General features: G+C 49.4%; 5 protein-coding genes across 7 annotated transcripts; 3 read left to right on the top strand and 2 right to left on the bottom strand.

The window, feature by feature from the left end:
• The first annotated feature begins 4122 nt into the window (after positions 1-4122).
• LOC136521787 (ATPase 6, plasma membrane-type-like) lies at positions 4123-7543 on the top strand. Of its 2 annotated transcripts, XM_066515554.1 has the most exons (4): positions 4124-4559; positions 4651-6819; positions 6918-7274; positions 7407-7543. In XM_066515554.1, exons 1-4 carry the CDS (start codon positions 4515-4517, stop codon positions 7407-7409), a joined length of 2574 nt encoding a protein of 857 aa, XP_066371651.1. In that variant the 5' UTR covers positions 4124-4514; the 3' UTR covers positions 7410-7543. The 2 variants fall into 2 exon arrangements, with proteins under 2 accessions (XP_066371650.1, XP_066371651.1); XM_066515553.1 differs by having other exon boundaries at positions 4123-4559; positions 6918-7496.
• A 703-nt stretch (positions 7544-8246) lies between these two features.
• LOC136521045 (uncharacterized) lies at positions 8247-11203 on the bottom strand. Its single transcript, XM_066514759.1, has 8 exons — positions 10868-11203; positions 10655-10763; positions 10394-10520; positions 10248-10299; positions 10020-10157; positions 9806-9917; positions 9335-9461; positions 8247-9252 (listed from the first exon to the last, which is right to left on the bottom strand). The coding sequence occupies exons 1-8, from the start codon at positions 11063-11065 to the stop codon at positions 8796-8798; spliced, it is 1320 nt and encodes a 439-aa protein (XP_066370856.1). The 5' UTR covers positions 11066-11203; the 3' UTR covers positions 8247-8795.
• A 221-nt stretch (positions 11204-11424) lies between these two features.
• On the top strand, positions 11425-13511 carry LOC136521715 (uncharacterized). 2 transcript variants are annotated; one of them, XM_066515480.1, is made up of 3 exons: positions 11425-11751; positions 11862-12708; positions 12797-13511. In XM_066515480.1, the coding sequence occupies exons 1-3, from the start codon at positions 11681-11683 to the stop codon at positions 13496-13498; spliced, it is 1620 nt and encodes a 539-aa protein (XP_066371577.1). In that variant the 5' UTR covers positions 11425-11680; the 3' UTR covers positions 13499-13511. The 2 variants fall into 2 exon arrangements, with proteins under 2 accessions (XP_066371577.1, XP_066371578.1); XM_066515481.1 differs by having other exon boundaries at positions 11425-11949; positions 12023-12708.
• A 254-nt stretch (positions 13512-13765) lies between these two features.
• LOC136521716 (uncharacterized) lies at positions 13766-15242 on the top strand. Its single transcript, XM_066515482.1, has 4 exons — positions 13766-14476; positions 14562-14618; positions 14715-14801; positions 14878-15242. The coding sequence occupies exons 1-4, from the start codon at positions 13779-13781 to the stop codon at positions 15002-15004; spliced, it is 969 nt and encodes a 322-aa protein (XP_066371579.1). The 5' UTR covers positions 13766-13778; the 3' UTR covers positions 15005-15242.
• Positions 15243-15637: 395 nt separating this feature from the next.
• On the bottom strand, positions 15638-19028 carry LOC136521069 (telomere repeat-binding protein 6-like). The gene is made up of 5 exons (XM_066514789.1): positions 18307-19028; positions 17035-17384; positions 16255-16430; positions 16061-16127; positions 15638-15980 (listed from the first exon to the last, which is right to left on the bottom strand). The coding sequence occupies exons 1-5, from the start codon at positions 18932-18934 to the stop codon at positions 15870-15872; spliced, it is 1332 nt and encodes a 443-aa protein (XP_066370886.1). The 5' UTR covers positions 18935-19028; the 3' UTR covers positions 15638-15869.
• Positions 19029-25127: the final 6099 nt, after the last annotated feature.

Here is a 25127-nt window from a genome sequence, read left to right as displayed (position 1 = left end):
TCATGGGCTAGTCGTGGTGTTCCGCGCTGATCTCACGCTTTCTCTCGTCGTGTTGTGTTGCGTCCCCGCGCAGCCGTCCCACAAGACCTTTCGGATCAAGAAGAAGCTGGCCAAGAAGATGCGCCAGAACCGCCCCATCCCCTACTGGATCCGCATGCGCACCGACAACACCATCAGGTTCGTTGGCCTCAGCACCTTCGTCCTGTTTCGCTAGGTGTCCCGTGTTTCGGTCGCTCATTTGTTTCTTTTTTTTCCTTGTTTTGTGTGTCAGGTACAACGCCAAGCGCAGGCACTGGCGCCGCACCAAGCTCGGATTCTGAGCGATGGAAGAGATGCTGGCCAACGATGCTTGGGCAGGATTAGGGCTCTGTAAGCTAGGAAGCTCTTGAATGAGATTTTGCTTGTGTTAAAGGGATCTTATCAGTTGTGCTTGTAGTAGCATACTGAGAATATCATGTTTTGTCTGATGGTTAAAGAACCGCCTTTATGCTATGCTGAATTTATTTAACCTGCAGTGCCTTAATCAGTTGATATCTAGCCAATCAATTATTTTGCCAGTTTGCTATGCTTCTCTGATTGTGCATGGTTGTGCATTCCTCACTTAACTGTCTGATTTCAACACTTTTTCAATGACTTTGGTTGGTTTATTTACTCGTGATTTGTTATGCATTGGTTCCGCTAATTTTGCAATAATTTGAATCAATGTTTTTTAGGCGCCGCGGCGAGGCGGGGCGCCCGACCCCCCTCACAATGCCTAGGCGTTTGTGGCGGACGCCTAGGCGACGCCATACACACATTGTAAGGCGTTGTAAGCTAGAATTTTATATACTAGTGCAAGAGCCTTATGTTTGGGAAAGCAGAGCACACGCCATATTCAGAGCAGACAGAGCATAGCATAGCATAGCAGAGAGTATACAACGAGGAGGCAGAGCAGAGAGTATACAATATTCAGACTACTTGGGCCAAGCGGAGATGAAGAGCGGACGGCAGAGCAGAGCACGAGGAGACAGAGCGGACGGCAGATGCAGAGCAGAGCACGAGGAGGCAGAGCGGACGGCCAAGCGGAGATACAGGCCGGCTCCGCGGCAGGGGCGGCCGGCCGGTGGACACGAGCAGAGTAGCAGCCCAGCGGAGGTCGATGCGATGATGCTGGAGCGGCTCCACGGCTGGGGCGGACGTCCAAGCGGAGATGCAGGCCGGCCGCGGCAGGGGTGGTCGGCCGGTGGACACGAGCAGAGTAGCAGCCCAGCGGAGGTCGAGGTCTGTCCGCCGCCTTCTCTCTTCCTCTCCCCTCGCCCGCACTCGCGGTGAATGACTCACGCGGTCGATTTCCACGCGAAGAGGCTACCTGGGCGCACGCGCGGTCGATTTCCCGCGCTTCTTCCTTTTCCCGCGGGCGCGCGGTCGATTTCCCGCGGGGCCGCGCTCCTTTTGGCGCCCTTCCCCTACGACCGGCATCTGGCGTCCGCAGCGCGGTTGTAGGCGTCCGCCCGACGCCATTCGCGCCTAGGCGACGCCTAATCCTATGAGGCGGACGCCATACACGCTGAGGTCATGGCAACCCCGACGCCTAGGCCCTCGACCACGCCTTGTCGCCTAGGCGACGGCGACGCATCAAAAACATTGATTTGAATTCCTCTATTTGGTGACATGCTGTAGGCATGTGAATAGTGTTGGGTGCCATTGCAGTCGTCTCCTGTGCTATTTTGTGCCGAAGCTAGTGCAATTCAAGGCGATTCAGAATTTGGATTGTTTGTATCCTCTATTCCTTGTACCCAAAATTTCAGAATTCAGATTGCCTGTCCTCCTGTATTCCTTGTACTCAAAATGGTGTAGTATCTAGTTATAATCTATGAGAAATTGGCCAATGCTTCGTGCTGGTTGTTTGTACCATGATACTAAGAGCATTCTTTCGTGCAGTGTTGATATATGATCTGGCATGATAGTTTAGTAGTTTCCATCAAGGTTCCTAATGGAGTTATATTGCTTGGTTATAATGTGTTTATTTAGATCAGAAACATGTTAGTCAAGTTGGTTGCTGTATATGTACACTTTGTTACACGAGTACGACCATGGAGCTGTTGAATTATACATTGGATGTTCTTTCTTGGCTGCTGGAGCTCTTGCGACAAAATTTATGTTGCTATTTAAATTGCATTCACTCCTGACCGGCTGACACTGAATAACTTGAATAGATGTTCCTGACCTGTGTTTTCCATAGAAAACCTGTGAATCAGACAATCAGTAGAGGCATTCACTCCTGACACTGAATTACTTGGATAGATGTTCCTGACCTGTGGGTTTTTTTCCATAGAAAAGCTGTGAATCAGTAGAGGTGTTGCTGCTTAGTTGAATTAGTATGCATGGTTTATTGTCTGTGAAGATGATTTCCCTAATCGATGGATAGCTTGTGTAAACCTACGTTCCATCCGGTGATCATTTTACAGTCAGAACTGGACCATTCATGTGAATTTATCAGGCTGCTTATCTAGCTCATCTGTTACTATTGATTTGAGCTGCTGGGGGTAAATTGTTTACCTTGGAGGGTCTTCTTTAGTTCCTTCTGTTCTGATTGAGTTCCACATTTGAAATGCGGTTCGCTATTTTTCCGTTTCAGCTTTGGCCTGTTTTGAAATCTACCACTACACACTCTATTCCAAATTATAAAATGTTTTGGCTTTTCTATATTCATAGCTTTGCTTTGTTTGGCAGGTTGATTTTTGGCTGCGGCTGCGGTTGATTTGTTGCAAGAGAAACACTGTTCTATGAGAAACAATGTTCTATGGCTGAAAAATAGGACTGATTCTGGCTTATAAGCTTAACGCCAATCATATTTTGGAACGGAGCGAGTACATAATTTACTTATTAGGTTTGCTAATGCTGTCATGGAATATTCCCCATCTCTTACTAATGCTCTGTTGTCTTATAGTAACCAGCAAAAAAGGGCCTCCATGTCTACTGTCAAACAATGAATATTCTCACATTAAGCGGTTAAAAGTGATAGTAAGAGCTTAGACCATAGATATATCAGAATCAACGAGAGTTTCTTTGGGAACAAAAAAACAGGACCACTATCCGACGAAAAAGTTTTTTTCCCTCCAATATTTTTTTGGCAATGACGAATTTAGGCAGTGATGGGTTGTGCGTTTCCCAATGCATGACCAGGCTTCTTCGCCGCGCGTCTCCTTCCCCGATCTTCTACCTCCGTCTCCTCCCTTTCGGGGAGCCCTCCCCTGCCCTCCACTGTCGGCGGCCTGCCGTCCTTCTTCCTCCCACGCGACCTTCCTCCTCGTGCGTTCATCTCCAGATCCTGCGTTCGTCTTCCTCCTCACCCATCGCCCGCGGCGACCTCCTTCCCCTCCCCCCTCCCGCCGCCGACATGGCCATGGGTGCCCCGCCCTGACCTGGCTCAGTCGTCTCCTACGCCTTCGGAACCCTAACGATGCCCTCCCGCTGTCCCAACCGCCTGGCTGGCCTGCCTCCCCTCGAACCTCCTTCTAAGTCCGCCGGAGTGGGGGGAGAAGAGAGGGAGAGCGTGGGAGAGGGAGATGCCAGAACCCTAACGTTGGCGAGGTCTCCGTCTCCGACGCCAGCTGTGAGGGTAGAGTGGGCCTGCGTCGCGCGGTCTAGCCGGAGGTCGCGTATTAGACTTTGCGTTTTGGCAAGGAACTAAAACCGTGCCATTTGGACTGTTTTCTAAACATAATTGGAGATGCTCCAACAACAGGAGTTAGGGGGTGTTTGGTTTCAGGGACTAAAGTTTAGTCCGTGTCACATCGAACGTTCGGATGCTAATTAGGAGGACTAAATATGAGCTAATTAAAAAACTAATTACACAGGAGTAGACTAATTTACGAGATGAATCTATTAAGCCTAATTAAGTCATCATTAGCACATATTTACTGTAGCACAACATTATCAAATCATGGACTAAATAGGCTTAAAAAATTCGTCTCATAAATTAGTTATTTTTTTAATCTATATTTAATACTCCATGCATATGTCCAAACATTCAATGGGACGGGGACTAAAATCTGGACTAAGGAACCAAACACACACACACCCCCCTTAACCAACACGAATCCTACGGCACGAAGGCGCCGCGGTTTGGTATTTCCGCGTGTCGCCTCCTCCCCGCGCGCACGGAACGCCTCGAGGCCCGCGCACTCGGAGCCAGCGCACGCCGAGACGAAGCCGCGAACCAGAGGCGCTCCACGAAGGCCGGCACGGGCAGCCAAAAAAAGAGCTCGGTGTCGCGGGGGCACCGCCCGCGCCCGCTGCTCCCTATAAGGCGGCCGCGCCCGTGTTACGGCCAATGCCGTTTTCGTCCATCCACGGAGAGAGAGGCAGAGGCAGGCAGCCGGTTGCGTGCCCCGCCCTCCCTCCGTGCGCTCCGAAGACCTCCGCCCCTGGCGCGGTGAGCTCGTGACCAGCCGGACGCCGCCCGCCCGCCCCTCTGTCTAGAGGCTCGCCGCACGCACTCCAATAAAAGAAAACAAGAAAAAGAAGCAACCATGGCGTCCATCTCCCCGGAGACCATAGGCGGGGACGTCAATCTGGTACGTGCGCCGCCGCGATCACCGTCCTTGTCGACCACCGTCACACGCCGCGCGCGTACTGATGCTAGCTTGATGGCTTTGGGATTTGCAGTCCAAGATTCCGGTGGAGGAGGTGTTCAAGACGCTGAAATGCGACCGCAAGGGGCTGTCCAGTACGGAGGGCGAGAACCGGCTCCGGACGTTCGGACCCAACATGCTGGAGGAGAAGAAGGAGAACAACCTGCTCAAGTTCCTGGGCTTCATGTGGAACCCGCTCTCGTGGGTCATGGAGATGGCGGCCATCATGGCCATCGCGCTCGCCAATGGCGGCGGCAGGCCGCCCGACTGGCAGGACTTCGTCGGGATCGTCTCGCTGCTCTTCATCAACTCCACCATCAGCTACATCGAGGAGGCCAACGCCGGGAACGCCGCCGCGGCGCTCATGGCCGGGCTGGCGCCCAAGACCAAGCTGCTGAGGGACGGCAGGTGGGAGGAGCAGGACGCGTCGATCCTCGTGCCCGGTGACATCATCAGCATCAAGCTCGGCGACATCGTCCCCGCCGACGCGAGGCTGCTCGAGGGCGACCCGCTCAAGATCGACCAGTCGGCGCTCACCGGTGAGTCGCTCCCCGTGAACAAGCACCCTGGGCAGGAGGTGTTCTCGGGCTCCACCGTGAAGCAGGGAGAGATCGAGGCCGTCGTCATCGCCACCGGGGTGCGCACCTTCTTCGGAAAGGCGGCGCACCTCGTCGACAGCACCAACAACGTCGGCCACTTCCAGCAGGTGCTCACGGCCATCGGCAACTTCTGCATCATCTCCATCGCTGCCGGCATGCTGGTCGAGATCGTCGTCATGTACCCGATCCAGCACCGCGCCTACCGCGACGGCATCGACAACCTCCTCGTGCTGCTCATCGGCGGGATCCCCATCGCCATGCCCACCGTGCTCTCGGTCACCATGGCCATCGGCTCCCACCGCCTGTCGCAGCAGGGGGCCATCACCAAGCGCATGACGGCCATCGAGGAGATGGCCGGCATGGACATGCTCTGCAGCGACAAGACCGGCACCCTCACCCTCAACAAGCTCACCGTCGACAAGTCCCTCATCGAGGTGTACTCCAAGGGCGTCAACAAGGACATGGTGCTCCTCTACGCCGCGAGGGCTTCCCGTGTCGAGAACCAGGACGCCATCGACACCTGTATCGTGAACATGCTAGCCGACCCCAAGGAGGCCCGCGCTGGCATCCAGGAAGTCCACTTCCTCCCCTTTAACCCGGTCGAGAAGCGCACGGCCATCACCTACATCGACGGCAATGGGGACTGGCACAGGGTCAGCAAGGGTGCTCCCGAGCAGATCATCGAGCTCTGCAACATGGGCGCCGAGGCCGAGAAGAAGGTCCATGCCTTGATCGACGGGTATGCCGACCGCGGCCTCCGGTCGCTCGGCGTGTCGTACCAGCAGGTGCCGGAGAAGAGCAAGGAGAGCGCCGGCGACCCGTGGCAGTTCATCGGCCTCCTGCCCCTGTTCGACCCGCCGAGGCACGACAGCGCGGAGACCATCCGCCGCGCGCTCCACCTGGGCGTCAACGTGAAGATGATCACCGGTGACCAGCTCGCCATCGGCAAGGAGACCGGCCGCCGGCTCGGCATGGGCACCAACATGTACCCCTCCACCACGCTACTGGGCGACAAGAACAGCACGGTGAACGGCATGCACATCGACGAGCTCATCGAGAAGGCCGACGGCTTCGCGGGGGTCTTCCCCGAGCACAAGTACGAGATCGTGAAGCGGCTGCAGGACCGGAACCATATCTGCGGCATGACCGGGGACGGCGTGAACGACGCACCGGCGCTGAAGAAGGCGGACATCGGCATCGCCGTGGACGACGCGACGGACGCGGCCCGGAGCGCGTCGGACATCGTGCTGACGGAGCCCGGGCTGAGCGTGATCGTGAGCGCCGTGCTGACGAGCCGCTCCATCTTCCAGCGCATGAAGAACTACACCATCTACGCCGTGTCCATCACCATCCGCATCGTGCTGGGCTTCCTCCTCATCGCTCTCATCTGGAAGTTCGACTTCGCGCCCTTCATGGTGCTCATCATCGCCATCCTCAACGACGGCACCATCATGACCATCTCCAAGGACCGCGTGAAGCCGTCGCCCACCCCCGACTCGTGGAAGCTCGACGAGATCTTCGCCACCGGCGTCGTGCTCGGCACCTACATGGCCATCGTCACCGCCGTCTTCTTCTACCTCGCCCACGACACCGGCTTCTTCACGGTACACCTACCCCCACTGCCATTGCCAGGTCCATTATCCAGGACGGTCCTTTCACTGGTAGCAAGCTCGCTCACCCAGCAAGATGCGATATGATGCAGGACGTGTTCGGCGTGATGTCGATCAAGGAGAACGACAGGGAGCTGATGGCGGCGCTGTACCTCCAAGTGAGCATCATCAGCCAGGCGCTCATCTTCGTGACGCGGTCCCGGAGCTGGTCCTTCGTGGAGCGGCCGGGCTTTCTCCTGCTCTTCGCCTTCTTCGCCGCCCAGCTGGTGGCGACGTGCATCGCGGTGTACGCCAACTGGGACTTCTGCCGCATGCAGGGGATCGGCTGGGCGTGGGGCGGCGCCATCTGGATCTTCAGCGTCGTCACCTACGTCCCGCTCGACGTGCTCAAGTTCATGATCCGCGCCGCGCTCAGAGGCAAGGCCACGGGCAACAACGTCCAGAACAAGGCAAGCTTGGCCACTCTCGCTCAAACTGCTCCACTGTTGTCGTCTACTCTGCCTTGATCTTGAGCTGACGATGACGTAGCCTTGATCGGTCGCCTTGCCGTTGTCTCTCTGTCTGTGTCGCGTCGTCTCCAGTGATACGTTTCTTGGTGCTTGTCTCGCGCGGACGGCGTTCACGAACAAGGACAGCGGCAAGGGTGAGCGCGAGGCACAGTGGGCGGTAGAGCAGAGGACACTCCACGGCCTGAACCAGCTCGCCATCTCCTCCGACCTTCCACCTCCTCCGAGCTCACCGAGCAGGCCCGCCAAGGTCGCAAGGTACGTTAGCCTAGCCACCGTCTTCTCCGGCGACGAACTAGCCATCTCTAGAGCCGCTGATCTCAACGGCCTTCTTGATGCCTGCAGACTTGTGGAGCTGCAGACACTAGAGGCGCGTCGAGTCGGTGGTGAAGCTAGCAGAAGGGGATCGGCGTCGATACCTTTCCGTAGAGCTACACCGCGTGACCGACGGCGTCCAGCGGTGGCCGGAGGGGGAGTCCTGTGTTCTTCGTTTCCTTTGGTGTACTTATGTGGGTTTTTGGGCGGCAACAGCTTTTTGTGAACTCTCTGATCAAGTGAATATGTACCTACGTATTGTTGTGTTCTTAATTCTACATTGTACAGCTATACACTATACAACGGTACGCGAATGCTGAGGTGTAACATCCGTACAATATACTTAGTTCTGTTCATCTAATCATCATACTGTCAGCCATTTTTTTTTGTTTGCTTCACTGATTTCTAGTTATGGGTAAAGTTGAAGTGTATCACAATTCACAAGCCCATTAGCCAATGGATGACTAATCATTCACCTACATTTCAAAATATTTCTTACAATTCCGAATACATTAAATCATGAGAAACTAGCATCAAACATGGTAAATGCTAAATGGTTCCTAGTTTGAATGTAACAATCTCACTATCTCATCTAACTGGTTACTGAATGCCAGAATACTTTACTGATCTGAATACTCTACTCATGCAAAACTCATAACCTTTGAGAGGTTTACAGAAGTGATGATTCAACTAACAGTAGGAAATACATAAGAAATTAGAAAAAGAAACACAAAGGGATCTGAGAGTAATATGAAAGTATAGGAACATGTGTCAACGGACCTCTGCTCCACTCATAGCCAATTGTTTCCTCGGACACAAAGAGACTTGCACCTCAACCAAGCTTCAGCGCTGCCATTTGAGTTCACCAGGGAAAACACACAGGCCAGGCACGATTCTTTGAACGCAAGCTCAGGCAACTGAAGCAGAACCTCAGCTTACTTGCAGAGTTGTGGTGGCATTTGCGTTTACATGGATGGCCGTGGAATGCCTTGGGCAGATTTCAATATGCAATAGTGACTGGCTCACTGCACCAGGATGACACCATGGGTCTTGCACCATCCTTGTCAGACTTTGGCTCATCTACAAGGGTTACATTTCTTACAGATGAAGAGCGGCATGCTTGAAGTTTGAACGACATCTCAGTTTTCACTAAGGCTTAATTGTATTCCAGCATGTGAACTCAGGAGGTATTATGTTTTCATCACAGGAAATCACAGCTTTGGCAGTCAACTTTCCAACTAAACCATGATACAGAAGACCTCTTGCACCAAGTCCACCAACTAGCCAAAATGTGCAGTTGCTCTTCTTGCCTAGTAAATCATCCAAACAACCCAACAGTGGCAACGACCCATTAGCTGTAAGTGGAGGCATGGCTCGTATTCCAGCTCTTGCACCTACAAAATCCCATTTATTTATTCTTGGATATACGCCAGAAGCTTTTGGGAGCAACTCTTCCATTGCAGTAAGAGATTCTTCATCAGATACAGTTGAAGAATCGTTCTCTGACTTCCATTGCCAAGTTGATCCGATAGAAACAGTTCGAGGACCTTGGAATGCCAGCCATGCATCAGATAAGATTGAAGGGCTTTGACTGCCATACTCTTCTCTGCAGGAAGTATACGCAATATGCATCAATCAGATTTGCCAAACAAATAGTGCAAAATTTTCATTATGCAGAAACTCCTTACACTGTATTGGATGGCAACTGAAATTCAGCGATAACTCCTCTACAGGTCCTAAGAGGCAACTTATTTGCAAGTTCAGGAAGTGAGCGAGCCTTGGCCCCAAGGCAGATGATCACCGAATCATAATTGCCTGCACATGTTTGAAGTGCCTTAGTCATAAAAAAAAGTTCTTACTGCAGTGCAATCGCTTCAAGGAGCCATACAAACTGTCAAATATATGCAATCCATTAATATTTGTAGTTCTGTACCACACTGATTAAGTGTAAGCTGACACTATTAGAGTTTCGATTTAGTGTCATTACTTAAAATGCTTAAGCAGAGACCAAAAATACACTTAAAATGCTTAAGCGGAGACCAAAAATACAAATGTAGTTTTGGAAGCCAAAATGTGAGGGACAACGACACAACAGAAAATACAAGTTGCTGAATATTGAAATATATCCATTGTTCTCACTGGAGACTACCAGAATTTACCTGACAAATGGTGTAGATTATCAACATGTTGCTTGTAAAGCTTGAACTCTTTCTGCTCACTCTGTAACGAGGATGCTTCATCTGCCAGATTTTGGCATGCAGAGAACAGTGCCTGTACAAGCCCAAGGACGAAATAGATTTGCTTATCAAGGTACAGGCTACAGAGAATGGCAAAACAAGTGACAATGACACCAAGCAAGAAGCAATGCAGAACCTGTAGATATTTCTTAGGGTTGATGTTCAGTGCCAGTGGCATGTAAACTGCGAAGTCAAATGGGGTACACAGCCCAGGGATCAGACGCTGTGCAGCATCAGAATCAAGCAGTTGAAGGCTGCAACTCTCGAGGCAACTCTGAACATTAGGTTGAAGCAATTAAAATGCAGCGCCAGAAACACAAAAGAAGCACCTTAGCGCATCTGCATAATCTCAATCCAGCAGTACCTCCAGCAATATGTCTGCAGCTTTCTCCGTTGTAGGTGGCCGTACAATTCCCCTGCTCAGTTATAGACTCCCCTTAAATATATAGCAGGTGGAGGCAAGAAGTGAAGGACTACAGATTACAGTAGCTGCAAAGATGTATGCATTGCCTTCTCCAGATAAGGTTATCATCTTCATTAGTTGTATCTGACCCCGTGGTTCTGTTTGCTTGCTCTGCGCTTCGAAGGAGATCCATGCTCTCTTTCCAGAACTCAGCACCCCTCCAGAGAAGCTTCACTGTAGTTAACAAAGAATTCAAACGCATAACAGAAATGAATTAAGCTGGATGCCAGGTCATTCGCTGAGTAACCATAGGTGGGGTACGAAACCAATGACTTTCAGATGGTTTGGTTGAGACGATGGAGGAAGACCTTTAGGCGAGTAGGGATGGAGAAGCCCTCCCGAGACGCCCGACGCGCCTCCCCCGACGCCGTTCTCGTCGTAGATGTCCACCGACACGCGGGAATCCCTGGGGCTATGCTGAAAATTGAAATCGCGCCAGCGTCGATTCAGCCGATTTCTGCTTGTCATAGTACACACAGGGAGGGAGGAGGAAGAGGGGAAGTGGACTAGTGGAGGGTGACCTTGAGGAGGTGCCAGGCGACGGAGAGACCCGCGAAGCCGGCGCCGAGGACGGCGTAGCGCAGGGGGCGGCGGCCGTGCCCTCCCGCGGGCGAAGGCGAAGGCGAGGGCGAGGGCGAGGAGGCGGTGGCCGCGGTGGCGGCAGCGACAGTTCGCCTGGGGAGCAGACGGGAAGGAGCCGAAGAAAGCGGGGGCAACATGGCGTCCGGCGCTCCGGGCTTGACGAGAAAGCTGCCGGCGGCGGTTCCTGGCTTCCTGCTGCCGTTGTGGAGAAAAGAGCAGCGCGGGTGAGGATTTTTTTTTAGGGGATTTTTTTTCTTTCCTCCTGGATGGCGGCGAGGATTTTTCACGGTTCAACCGTGCCTTTTGCCGCAGACCACCGAAAAAAGGGAACTTCGTCGAAACACACTCTTCAATCGTATCACTACGCTGTTACATACCACACATCTTATTTTATTCAATTAAATTAGAAAGACAACCGAATGACGATTTTACCCCTTATCTCTTTAGGTGGACTCACGCACGCACAGAAGCATTCATCCAAAAGCATTCATCTGTTCTTCCCGTTCGCTTCTCTCCTATCCAAACTGTTCTCTCTCTCTCAACTTCCAGACGGCGCCGCAATCACAAGGAAGCAGCGGCCCCTCCCCGTGCAGCCCGCGCCCGGAGCCCACCCGCAGCGCACGGCGACGCCTACGCACGGCGACGCCCGGGGCAAGGCCCCCTCGGCGCGTGGCGCGATGGCTAGGGAGTAGCTTGTGCTGGGCCCAAGCACTCCCTCCAGCGGTGCACCGTGTCTCAGCGATTGATAGAAGATGGAGGCCCCACGATTCCTCAACAAGATTTTCCCTCAAGATCAGGCAGATCTTTCATGGGTTCCTGAGGGGTAAGTTTTCTCCCAATTTCTCTAGGGTTAGTGCTAGCATGGGCTCATATTTGCAAAGTAAAGCGTAATATGTTTTGATTCCGCTTCGATTTGTGCCAATGTATGTGTAGGATGGATCCTAATTCGTCCTACATGCTTGCTGTGCGTGTGGGTGCTTATGTGAAATTTACTGATGATGGTGGTCGTGAGTACTGTCAGGCATGTAATATTCCTATGATTTTAGACCGGGATATGACAAATTGGAATGACTTGCTGATTGACATTGGTACAGAAATTAATCTAAGCTCTAAACACAAGTTGCGTGTCACCTATTGGGATAATATGAGTCGCACTTACGAAGAGATCACTTCTGACCAAAAATTGCTTCATGCAATTGATATGTATTGGGAGATAAGAAGGCTCTCAGTACAAGTGTGTGTTATGAAGAATGATGATTCAGATTGCTTGCATGATATTGGACGGCTGCAGAGCATGCCTTGTGTGCTGCAGGGAAGCACCGATGCCCCAGCCAACCAAATTATTGCACAACCTCCACTTGACATTGCATCATCACTTGTAGAGCCTTTAGTTCAGAACAATGCTGAAGTGGCATGGGTGGATGATGATATAGAGTATGTTGGGCTGGATGATGAGGATTCAGTATCTGATTCATCTGATCGTGAAGTGTACGGTGATGTAGATTGTGTTGGTTTAGAGGATGAATTAGTTGTGGAGGATGCACAGAGTTGTGAGACAATTATCCATGCAACTGACCTAGAGAACCCAACAATAAAAGTCGGTGTAACTTTCGTGGATAGTACTACTTTTAAGAAGGCTATTAGGCAATATGCAATAAAAGGTGAATATGAAATTGCAACTCCCTATTCTGAGGCAAAAAGATATAGAGGCTATTGCAAAGCTGATGGGTGCAAGTGGCGGATACATGCTTCACAATTGCAGGATGGAAGGACTTGGCAGGTACTGATTTTTGTGCTAATTTTTATTCTGATTATTTTTTACATATACTTTTGGTTGATCTTTTGTACTGATTTTTTCCTTGATGTAGATAAAGAAGATTCCTGTTGATCACACTTGTCAAAGCACAGGAAAAGTTGAGAAGAACTGCATGACGACAAATCATTGGGTCAGGGACAGGGTTCTTGATTGGCTTGCAAAGGACGCTACAATTGGGGCTAAAGCATTGCAGAAAAGGCTACAAGAACAGTACCATCTACAATTATCATATTGGGTGGTGTGGGATGGAAGAAATATGGCTTTAGAACAACTCAAAGGGAGGTGGGATGACAGCTTTGCACATGCTTTCAGATTCAAGGCTGAGGTAGAGAGGACCAATCCTGGCAGTTTGGTTGACATTGAATATGAGCAAGATAGGAAGAAGATGAAATTTACCAGAATGTTTGTTGCCTTCAAAGCTAGTGTGGATGGTTTTTTGAATGGTTGCAGGCCTTTTCTTGGTGTGGACTCCACCCATTTGACTGGGAAATGGAAGGGTCAACTTGCATCTGCGACTGCTATTGATGGGAACAATTGGATGTTTCCAGTGTGTTATGGTGTGTTTGGATCAGAGACAACTGAAAATTGGGCTTGTTTTTTTAGTAGACTTCATCAAGCTATTAGATCACCTCCAGGCCTAGTGATATCAACTGATGTAGGCAAAGGAATTGATTCTGCTGTTACTAAAGTCTTCAAAAGTGGGGTTGAGTATAGAGAGTGCATGAGGCACTTAGTTGCAAACTTCCAAAAGTGATTTCGAGGCGAGGTCTTTGAGAAGCACTTGTGGCCAGCATGTAGAGCTTTTCAAAGACATAGGTTTGAAGAGCACTACAATCTGATGTATGAAGCATGCCCTGAAGCTATGAAGTGGATACATGACAACCATAAGCATCTCTGGACAAGGCACTTGTTCTCTGAAGCAAGCAAATGTGACTATGTGACAAATAACATAGCTGAAACATTCAATAGCTGGGTTAGGCATGAAAAATCCCTCAATGTAATTGATCTTATGGATAGGGGTAAGACAACTACGCATGGAAAAAATGTTCTTGAGAAGAAAAATTGCTCGGAAGCTTGAAGAGAAGATATTGCCAAATGTTATGAAGGACCTCAATGCAAGGAGCAGGGGGCTAAAATATATGTGGAGGTATTCACACAAAGATGGTGGCAAAGATACTGATATGTTAGGTGAAGTCGAAGGTGTTACAAGGGATCTAGTTCATTGGAGGCACAGTGTTGATCTTGAGGAGAGGAAGTGCACCTGCAGGCGATGGCAAGTTACTGGTCTGCCATGTACACATGCTTTGTGTATTATCACATCAATTCGGGGTTGCAAGATTGAAGATTATGTTCATGAATACTACTCTGTGCCAAAGTTCAAGAAAGCCTATGAAAAGTCTATAAAGCCAATGATTGACAAAAAACAGTGGCCTCAAGTGAATCAAGGGTTCAAGCTATGGCCTCCAGTTCTAAAAAGGCCGGCTGGGAGGCCAAGGGTGAGAAGGTTAAAACCAGCTGCAGAAGGAGGATCTGGAAAGAGAACCACAAGATGCAAAAGGTGCAAGCAGCTTGGACACATGGCGAAAACATGTAATGAATATGTTTATGATTCTGATGCACCACCTCCTGCCCCTCCGAAGCCAAAAAGAAAGAGAGGCAAGAAAAATGCCACAATAGTGCCATCTAGTATTTCTGAGCCACCACAGGAACAACCATCACATGCTGACCCATTGTAAGCTTTCAACTGCTTTATGAAATTTTTTGACCTAACTTACAAATGTTTCCACCCATAACTTACGTATTTAAACGACTTGCAGTGCTACACCAACTAGAGCCATCACTTCTGTTCCTACAACAAGTCCTGTGACAAGGAGGTACATTATGACAACTTTAAATCTTCCTTTTAAAAAAAACTGCACATGTGAATGTTTCTTTCTACGCCAATTTTGCATGCTTCTACATCTTTGCAGTATGTCAAGGAGGTTGTTGAAATATGAAGCATCTACACCGACTAGAGCCATTGCTTCTATTTCGACACCAAGCCCTCTCACAAGAAGGTACTACAGCTTCAATTTTTATGCCTTAATGTTGGTAATCTCCATTTATTTGACACAACTCTATATCCATTTACAGCCGTAAGAGGATGCTAGAACTTGAAGGCAATATAGAACCTGTTCAATGTCTTGCTCTATCTCCAGATCCTACCCATGAGAAGGGAAAGCCAAAGAAGTTGAAGGTTGTCAGATCCAAGAAAGCTTAGACCATTTAGTACCATGTTCTTCTAATGTTGCTGTTCAAACCATGATCTTGTGATGTATGGATCTGGTACTGTACTAGATAGCCTAATGTGGCTGGAACATGTTGTTTTGCTGGACCTGCTACTTTAGTTTGAACCTGCTGTTCTACTATGGTCAAATATTGATGAAAATCAATCTGTTATGATGGTGAAATGTTTCTTGTCATGCTCATGTATTGTTGCTGTAATGTTGATCTGAAGGGGTAAGGGTATTCTTGTCCAGAAATCATGTTTGGATACCTGTTTGATTGAGAAACATTATTATAAGAGCTATAATGTCTAGCATCATATTGCCATGGTTGAAGAGTGTGTTATAGCACAACCACACTTTTTTAATGGCTTGTAGCAAAAGCCACAGTTGAAGGATGTCCATGAGCTAATTTACCCTTTTTCTTTCCTCAGCCCGTAGGATTCCCTTCCCGGACCGATTGGACTTTCCAGGTACTGAATCAGGAAGCCCAGCTATTAAAAGCTCAATGTTCGGGCCCTTTATTTATTGGGCCTTAATGGCCGTCAAGCATCCAGCATTACGCAGGGTAACGTTGATATACTGCATATGTATACTTTTCATATTATATACGAGTAAGCTACAATGCAAAGCGTGCAGGCGCGAGGACAACATACATAAAAATATAAAATAGAGTTCATAATACACCTGCCAGTGAATCAGCCACTCGATAAGCATTCTGTCATAAAGTTTGGCCGAGATTAGCGAAACTGGAGTTCGATAGTCTACTGTGCTCACTTAGAGACGTCGCTAAATACATCACGACCACAGTGGTAACTGGTAAATGGAAACAGCCTAACAGGCTAACCATTAGAAGGTGCTTTAGAGCGTGAAGTTAGTCCTGTCCGAAGGAGCAGAGGCTCCAGTAACTTGTCCACCTACATGTTTCTCCATTACATTAATCATATTCCTCCACTTATCCTTCAAGTCCACCTACAATACATCATACATACAACCCGTCAGTACCTTGATTGGCAACCCCAGAAACTTCACTGTAATAACCAAGTACCCACCGGTGTTCTGCCGATAAAAACGTCAGGATTGTTATTTAAAATGTCCTTCCAATTGCCACTACCATACCTACACATGAAGCAAGCACAATATAACAATGAGGAACATACAACAGAAGCAATCTAAACACTAGTGTTTTAGAACAAGAAAGCTGAGATGTGAAACGAAAATATCTGAACATCAAGACAAAACATACTGTTCAACACCCTGTATTAGTGTTTCTTCTTCCAACAAGCACCACTTCCTTGTCCTTCTACGCCTATTTTTGTTTTCTAACGGCGGCAAAGGAGAAACTGGTGCTCTCCTTGGGCTAGGCAAGTGCGGTCTGCGTAATGATGATTCTGAACTCTCAGGACCAGGTGACTCCTCCCACTGCAAACAAGGGTTTTCTTTTCAGGAACATGACCAGAATCTAACATTTTGTGATTGTGATAAAGCTATCCTATGGGCTAACTAAAAAGTTATGAGGTATCCTCATTGAGCTTAAATTAGACTACAGTAAGTATATGTTTGAGTGTAACACAAAGAGGGACTGTAGTAGAGCATTCATGATCCGAAATCCAATTTCAGCAGCTACCTTACTAAAGTGAAACAAAATCCTACAACTATTAGGTTTTGTGACCCCATTTGATTATTTCTTGTCATGGTCAGAGCATCTTACCAAGAACGCATATATCCTCAAAATATTTCACAACACATATCATCCAGATTTTGCAGAAAACATAGGGAATGTAGGCAGGAGCAAAAAGTTGGCAATGTCTTTGTAATGAAAACTATCAATAGAGAAATGAATGAAATGTACACACACAATGTTTAATGCAAAATATTGACATGATATAGGCACTGGTATCATTTTCAATCACAATGGAAACAAAAGCTAGTTATTACAATCACAAATTCAATTTAACAATCAAAGCAAGTTCAGTATGGACAAAGTTCAAAAGCAAAGATAACTCTTTCAAAAACAAATGCTCACCTGAAAGGTCCGTGCTGTTGGGTTCCAATCCATAAGGTTATGAGGTTTACCTGTACTTGGACCCTTGTCTTTATAATTAGGAGCACTCGGGCCTGCAGTGCCACAAGTTGTTGGCTGACCTCTTACTTCTTCAGCATTCAAACTAACGCCTTTCTCCAACCTTGCAGCCAATACCTCATCTGCAACTGCCTTCGCAGCTGGAAGCGGATCCTCCACAACACTGTGAAGGTCAGCACAGCTTGTTTTGAGCGCGTCAATCGCCTTCTCAACAGCTGGTGTTGAAATTGGATTTGCACTGGAGGTAGGTTCTTCAAGTTTGCCGAGAACCTCACGTGTATTTTCTTCCCCAGCTGTAAATTTCATTTCATATAATCAATTATAGGCTATGAAGGCCATGACCTTGTGAACACCAGAATCACAACAAATTAGAAAAGTAAAACATCTAGCATTTAACAATGCACATAAAGACCTAGAGCTGACCCAAAAGAGATGAAACCCAAACTGCTCTATATGGAATGCATAGAATTGCAAAATCAATAAGAAACATAGATGCAAACAAACAAAAAGATACTCCCTCTGTTCCAAATTATAAGACGTTTTGGCTTTTCTAGATACATCGCTTTTACTATGTATCTAGACATAGTGTATATCAAAGTGCATAGCAAAAACTATGTATGTAGAAAAGCCAAAATGTCATAATTTGGAGCAGAGGGAGTACTAAAATAACTGACGTGAGTGGTATAAAGCCATTAAAATATTGTAGTGACACCGTCAAAAGTATTCACAAGATTAAAATTATGTAGCTTGATCTATGATAAACAAAAAACTAGAAGCAGAAAAATTAGCAAGTACACTCCAATTACCTGTTTAGGATAGCTTCAACTCATGGTTGTTTCAGAGATAACACTTTAAGGCAAACAGATTTCTAGACCAAGATGAATATGACCTCTAAATCCCAACTCAATGTTCCCTTTTTTTATTATATCACTAAAAAAGACATGAAAGCCCCACTACACGCTAGTTCCTTGATTTGCACCACAGACAAAGCAATCTACTCAAATCACAATGCTGCAACAAAATTCATTGTGCAACGAGTATGTTGCTTGTATATAAAGAGTTGCATCTGTGCTTCTCGTACACTATCTAGGTTATCTTCTCTGGCATGAGCAAAATTATAGCATCGTGACTCATCCAATCCAGAGGCTACCAACAAATTTACTCATCAAACCACAATGCCCTGGAAAGCACACACCAAAAAACAAAAATCCTCACCCAAAATGCAGAACTTGGCACGGGTGGCCTCATCAGCGGCACGCCATTTCTCGACGGCCCCATCCCCAACGATCCGCTCAGCCGCCGCAACGAGCAGCGACGGCCCAATCGCAGCCCACTCGGCGGCGAGGAGCTCCCTGACCCGCTCCTCCGTGGCGGACCGGTCGCCCCACAGGCCCCTGAGGACGGTCTGAGAGAATGAGTTCCCGACGGCGGCCTCGAACTGGTCCACTGTGGCGATGACCTCATCGGAGGCGAGCGCGGGGGACCCTCCCTCGTCGACCGCGAGGCGCGCGCGGCCGTCGGGGCGCGCGAAGAGCGCCCTCGCGGCGGCGTCGAAGTCGGACGCGGAGGCCGCGATGAAGGCCGCGACGGCGATGTGGGCGGCGGCGATTGGGGAGGCGGGAGCGGGGAGCGAGGCCAGGAGCTGGAGCGTGTCAAGAGAGGATTCGGAGACCGGGTCGGCGGCGAGGCGGCGGAGGAGGACCGCGCGGAGGAGGCGCGGGGTCGGGTCGGAGGGGAAGGGAAGCGCGGCGAGGAGCTTGTCGACGGCGGCGGCGGGGACCGAGGGGTCGCCCAGGACGTGGTCCAGGATGAGCCTCGCGCCCGCCGGCGTCACCCGCGGCATTTTGGGGGCGCTTCGTGCGGATTGGAGACGCCGCGGCGGGGATTCGAGCAAAGTGTGCGGCAGCTTTCTGAGGTTTTGGCCTTTTGGGGCCGAGTATCTCCAGCAGCCCCAGATACATCAACTCTAATATTCTGGTATCGAAAGGACCCTATTTTTATTTTTATTTTTAAGGTTATTTGATTGAAGAGGCCAAAAAAAAAATAGATCCCATATTTCATCGTAGTATATTAGTCAGTCTCGTAAGATGTAAGTAGATTCGTCATAATCCATGTATGCTGAACACACATCGATTAAAGTGAATATATATGTATTTAAAATAAGGAAATTATTAGCGCGTGGATGTCCGATTTTTTTACTTTTTAACCTTTTTTTGAAAGTTTCTCACAGATCGACCTCTGACAGAAAGAATTCAGAAAATGGACCCCAGCTCGGCGCCGTCGACGCTCGGCGCCTGGCGCCGAGCCCCCGGGCTAGGGCGAACTTACGTGAAAGGAAGTTCGGCGTCAGTCATTCTGGCGCCGAGCTCGACACCGTTGACGATGGCGCCGAGCATGCAGTTTCATTTTTCTCACATGTCTGCCTCGTGCGATCCAGCAGTTGGCTGCCTCTCCTCGTCCGTGCCGGCTGCCGACTGCCGAGGCAGATTCCAAGACGGGAGCGAGCAGGACACACGACACATGGCCACGCCGCTCCGGCCTCCCGTCGTGTGTGCCCATGCCTTTTTACTAATGCAAGGCGACCACAGAATACTTGGGCCACCTCTCCCCAAGCTACCGGTGTGGTAGCCCAACGGTTGAGCATTCCTAAGTTGCTTGTGCAGTTGTGCTTACTGCTCAGTATCGCTCACAACACTGGCCGGGCTTTCTCATTCCTGTCGGCTGTCGTTGTTGTTAAGTTCTAGGCACACACAGTACTCGATCGATATGTGTTGTATAGCTCTGCCTCTGTTTGGGATGTTAAATGAAAGAGCACATAAACATGGCAACGAAGTGAAAATTTGGTCTCACTCTGGTAAAAGGTTATCTCATTCCATGCCGTCCCAACAGATATGTACTTTTACTACTCAAGTGCACCTAATCTGAACGAGACGAGAAACATCATATGCTCACTGTAAAACTGTTCATCTGTACAGGCCTACAGGGCTGGGCATAGCAGCAGCATATATAGGAGTATGCACGGGTATCTACTACCTCCCAAGTACGAAGGAGGTGGACATGCCAGTGAACCACACGCAGTGTAATCATCATTCATCCATGCATGACTATTGACTAACTACCCTAGCTAATTGTTTTTGCATTTCTGATCTCTTTCACTGGTATCTGCCTCTTGTTTAGTGACGCTACGACGTTTTCTTTGACCAGGGATGGGGGCAGTTAGCTTCAACGATCTCTGGTCTCTTTCACTGAAATGAATTCGCCCATCACGCACGCACCCGTCCCTATTCCCTCTCTTGTACGCATTGCCATCTGCAACATTTTTCAGTCTACGCTTTGTGCAGTTCAATCTGACTTGACAGCTTACAAAGTAGTACTAAAACGCATGCAGAGAACGAGGTGCCCGTCTGAATTTTTTTTCTATGACGGGGTACGTATACCTGCCTGATGAGGTACCGGCTTGAAAGCCTTCGCCGAAGTGAAGAGAGAGAGAGGTGGGGCGCCCGGACAGAGGCGACGTTGGAGACCAGGCGCGTGCGGCACGCCCCACATGCGCGCACAGCCTCCTTGGCGCGTGCCCCATCAGCTAGAGCCCGGCGCCCGAGCCCAGCAGCAGCCTGCAGCGCCGGTTCGCCTTGCTCCGTTTCCCGCGCCGGTTTGCAAAAACCATCGGCTGCATGGGAGGCCATGCTCCTGCGAAGTCACGTGCCTGCACACCTAGGAGGTCACACCGCTAATCGTGGCTGCAAATCGGCGCCGAGCATGGATAATCGCGTGTCGCCGCCGCAGCTGTCTTTGGCGCGCTCTCTCTCACGCTGTGACCTGAAGGCTGATGGATAGCACTAAAGATGGCAACGGGGACCCGATACCCGATACCCAACAGGTATTTGATCCATTAGAGGACGGGGATGGGATCATATCTTTACCCGCGGAGATCTAGATGGGCAAGAATCCATACCCGACGGGTATAGCGGGTACGGGAACGTTCCTTGTTTACCCGTCCCCGTTACCCGTTGGGGAACCCGACTATTTGAGCTATCATGTGAGTATTAGGCTCAAAGAAGCTCAACATAGGTATTTTGGTCCAAATCTGAATAGTCATATATATAGTTTGTGTGTTCTAGGAACCCTCGTTCAATTTTTCCTCACCATCTTCGTCAGCAACACAAGCACGCATGTTTTACGAGCGCTCGTGCCCCTCGTTTACTCAGTTCGGTCTCTCTGCCACCTTTACTCGTCCTCCTCGTAACCTCGCTCCTTCTTCTCGGCATCTCCGAGACTCCGACACTTATACCCGGATGAAGAAGAAACATCTCCGATTGCAAAGCTACGACCCCAAGTGTCCTTGTTTATCGGGTATGCAGTACCCGTCGGGTATCAGTTACCCGACCGATACCCGACGGGTACGGGGATGGGTAAGAATCTATACCCGAGACAGTTAATAGGGATGGGGACAGAATAAATTCTCCGTAGCGAGAAAGAGAACGTTCCGGCGATACCCGACGGGTATATACCCGTTGCCATCCTTAGATAGCACATGAGCAGACCCCATGCATGCAGTTCACAGCGTCTCGGTGACCGCTGTGGCTTGCGTTGCGCTTGCGCGGCACTGTTGGCTTCCGCTTGTTGGGGACCCGCCCGTGCACGGCCCTCTCTGTGGTCTGTAATGTTTCTGTGACAAGACTACTCTCTAGTCGCTCACTGCTGTGGTTTCGGGACGCGAACGCAATACAGGCAATACGCAAGGCATGGGCACGCACGACGGGAGGCCGGAGCGGCGGGGCCATGTGTCGTGTGTCCTGCTCGCTCCCGTCGCGGAATCTGCCTCGGCAGTCGGCAGCCGGAACAGACGAGGAGAGGCCGCAACTGCTGGATCGCACGAGTCAGACACGTGAGAAAAATGAAACTGCATGCTCGGCGCCAGAATGACTGGCGCCGAGCTTCCTTCTATGTAAGTTCGCCCCAGCCTAGGGGCTCGGCGCCAGCGCCAGCGTCGATGGCGCCGAGTTAGGGTCCATTTTCTGAATTCTTTCCGCCAGGGATCTATTTGTGAGAAACTTTCGAAAAAGGTCTAAAAAGTAAAAAATTCGGCGTGGACGTTCGGACGCTCTGCACCCCCGTGCTGCTTCCCGCGCCTACAGCCGCGCACCACTCCATCCCTTCGCTTCTCAACAGTTATAGCATGTGGCTGTGGCAGGTGAGTCACATTGCAATATATACAACACCCAATTTACTTTTGAAACATTCAGATGCAACATTTGCAACATACGTCTATAGACAGGTGAAACACTTGAAACATACGTCTAAAACACTTGCACAAACAACTAAAAACACTAGAGGGGCCGTTTGGATCATGGGATTTTCATAGAAAATTTAAGGGCCTGTTTGGAACACGGGAATTGAAAACATAGGAATAGGAAAAAATACAGGAATGAGATGAATATGTAGTGGTAAAACAGAGGAAAGAAAAAACGTAGAAAATAACTAAGAATGAACGTTTGGAACATAGGAATACATAGCACAGGAATCATAAGACTGAATGCTATAGAGTCATTATTAGTGCTTAATGAAATGATAATATATACTGTGTTAGTTGCATATTTTTTCCATGACCCTCTTACATGTGGGGCCACTAGACCATGTGCTACAGTGGGGGTCAAATAAATATATGGACAACATCTTTCTCCACGCACTTCTCTGTTCTGAAAATCTGTAATCCTCTCCCGGAAAGCAAGCACGGCTTTATTAAAAAAATAAAAGAAAGCAGACACGGGCGGCGTGGTCTGGAGGGAGCGACGGCGGCGCGGTGGCCGACTGGCCGGGCGCGGGCGGCCCGGGCAGCGCGGCGCAACTTGGAGCGGAGCAGCGATGGTAGAGGCAAGCGAGGCCACGAGTGGGGCGGGGCAGAGCAGTGGCGCGGTGGCCGGGCAAAGGAGGCTGGGCGGATTTGGCGGCGTGGCGTCCAGTTCTTATGGTGATTAGCTGCTCGATTCTCTCTTCTCATTTGATTTCCCTCGGGCAAGCGCGAAGGAAAACGAAACCAGAGGTAAGAGCGGATGCTTTTTTTCCTGTGAAACCGTGTCGTTGCTATAGGCTTCCGGAGGAAAGGGTCCGCTCATTTCCTTCGTTCCAAACGGTCTCCTCGGCTTCCTTTCCTCCGTTTTCGTTTCCTTCATTTTTCCTACGAAAAACCTTCGTTCCAAACAGGCCCTAAAGGAAAACTAAAACAAAGGAAATGAAACGAAAATTGTTGTTTGAAACACAGGAAAGCACCCCCTTCCTTTCCTATGGAATCCCGTAACCTCTTCACAATTTCACATGAATGGAAACATCCACTCCATGCGCTGGTTTTCTCCGCTTTGCGAAAGTCCGAGGCACGCTGCCGCTAACACAGTTGGAGAACGAGTGATTAACAGGACAAAATGCAATGCGAGCTTGCTCCCGCCAGGCATATGCAGTCATACGTCCGTACCACTCGAAGTTACAGCTCATGGACACGAGCTCCTATCCATTAAAAAGTAAGAATAAAAACAAAACAACCACCGTGGGTATTAATTAGTCTTTTATTATGTGTTTTTATAAAGATCATCATTTGTTTTTATAAAGATCATCATTATGTGTTAATTACCGTTTTATCTATCACATGCTTTGCAATTCCTGTGTTACAAATTCCTTTGTTCCAAATGGCTCCTCCTATTCCTTTCTTGTGTTTTTCCTTTACTTAGTTTTGCCACTACGCTTGCCTTCCTTTCCTGCGTTTTTTCCTATTCCTATATTTTTTATTTCTTTAGTCTAAATAGGCCCTGAGAAGCAATTACAAAACATATGCAACATTCAGATAAAAACACTTGAAACATATGCAACATCCAAATAAAAATAATTGCAACATACGTAAAAAAACAGATGAAATATTTGAAACAGACGCTTGCAGCATACGTGTATAGCCATTGCAACATATGCGACATCCCGATCTACTTATGAAACATCCATATGAAACACTTGCACCATACCTCTGAAATAATTAAAACATAGGTTTGCAACATAAGGGGAGAGACCAGGGTCGGTCGATTCTGTCCGTCAGGGTGGGAGCCTGTGGTCGCGGCGGCGCGCGAGCACCACCAGTACCGGGCACGCTCGTGGGTCCCCTTGGCTCGGCCAGGGACGAGCTGAGGTGCCTCGGCATGTGCGCCAACCACCATTGGCACGGGCAGCGGCAGCGGCCCGTGGCGACGAGGCATCCCAAAGGGGCTAGGTTGGGGAAGAGGCCGAGGAGGCGCTGCACGAACTAAGGGAGGAAGTGGTGTGGTCGACTTGGGTAGAGAAAGAAGGCAACGGTGGCGGCACGAGAAGGGCGAGACGGAGCGGGAAGATTTTTTTCTTGAGAGAAGCGGACAAGACAGAGGGGGCGGACCGATGGCATGTCAAAGTATTTTCGTTTAATAAAGGTCTGAATTCAGCCCAAAGTGGCCTAAACCAATCCAAGCCTGGCCCAATTCTAACACTAGTTTGCTATGAACTGGTGGATCACAGTGGATAGCTGAGATGTCTTTGCTCTATCCTCTTCTCCTTTCTTTGTTACGGGCTTAGAGCATGTACAACAGTTTTTCAATAGAACCTCTAATCCTCATAAAACTGTTATATTGTGAGAGATGAGTTAAATTTGCTTCTTCAACAGCTTCCAATGTGCTCTCTCTTTTTTTTAGCCACCAAAGACACCCCACCTCCCCTCAAATAGAGGGAGAGTTGCGTCTCAACAAAAATAGTGGGGCCCACCTAACTGTCATCTCCTACCCTCGTAAGACACCCGACCAACAGAGCCCCCACGGCACGGCGGTGGTGGCGGGGGATGGGCATGGGCGCGGCGGGGGCCGTGGATTGGATGGACGCGGCAGCGGTCTGGAGGAGGTGGTGCATTGGCCCCCCACGTCATGCGCTAGCTCGTCCACGACAGGCCACCGTCGTCCTCCACAGTGCCGGCGTACCTCGTGAGGAAGAAGCGTCGGCGTCTTCTTCGACTCCGGGACGACCACGACGAAGCG

The sequence above is a fragment of the Miscanthus floridulus genome, chromosome 18 (genome assembly GCF_019320115.1).
Source record: "Miscanthus floridulus cultivar M001 chromosome 18, ASM1932011v1, whole genome shotgun sequence".
Lineage (NCBI taxonomy): Eukaryota > Viridiplantae > Streptophyta > Magnoliopsida > Poales > Poaceae > Miscanthus > Miscanthus floridulus.
The sequence above is the reverse complement of the archived record's forward strand: the minus strand, read 5'-3'. Positions and strand labels throughout refer to the sequence as shown.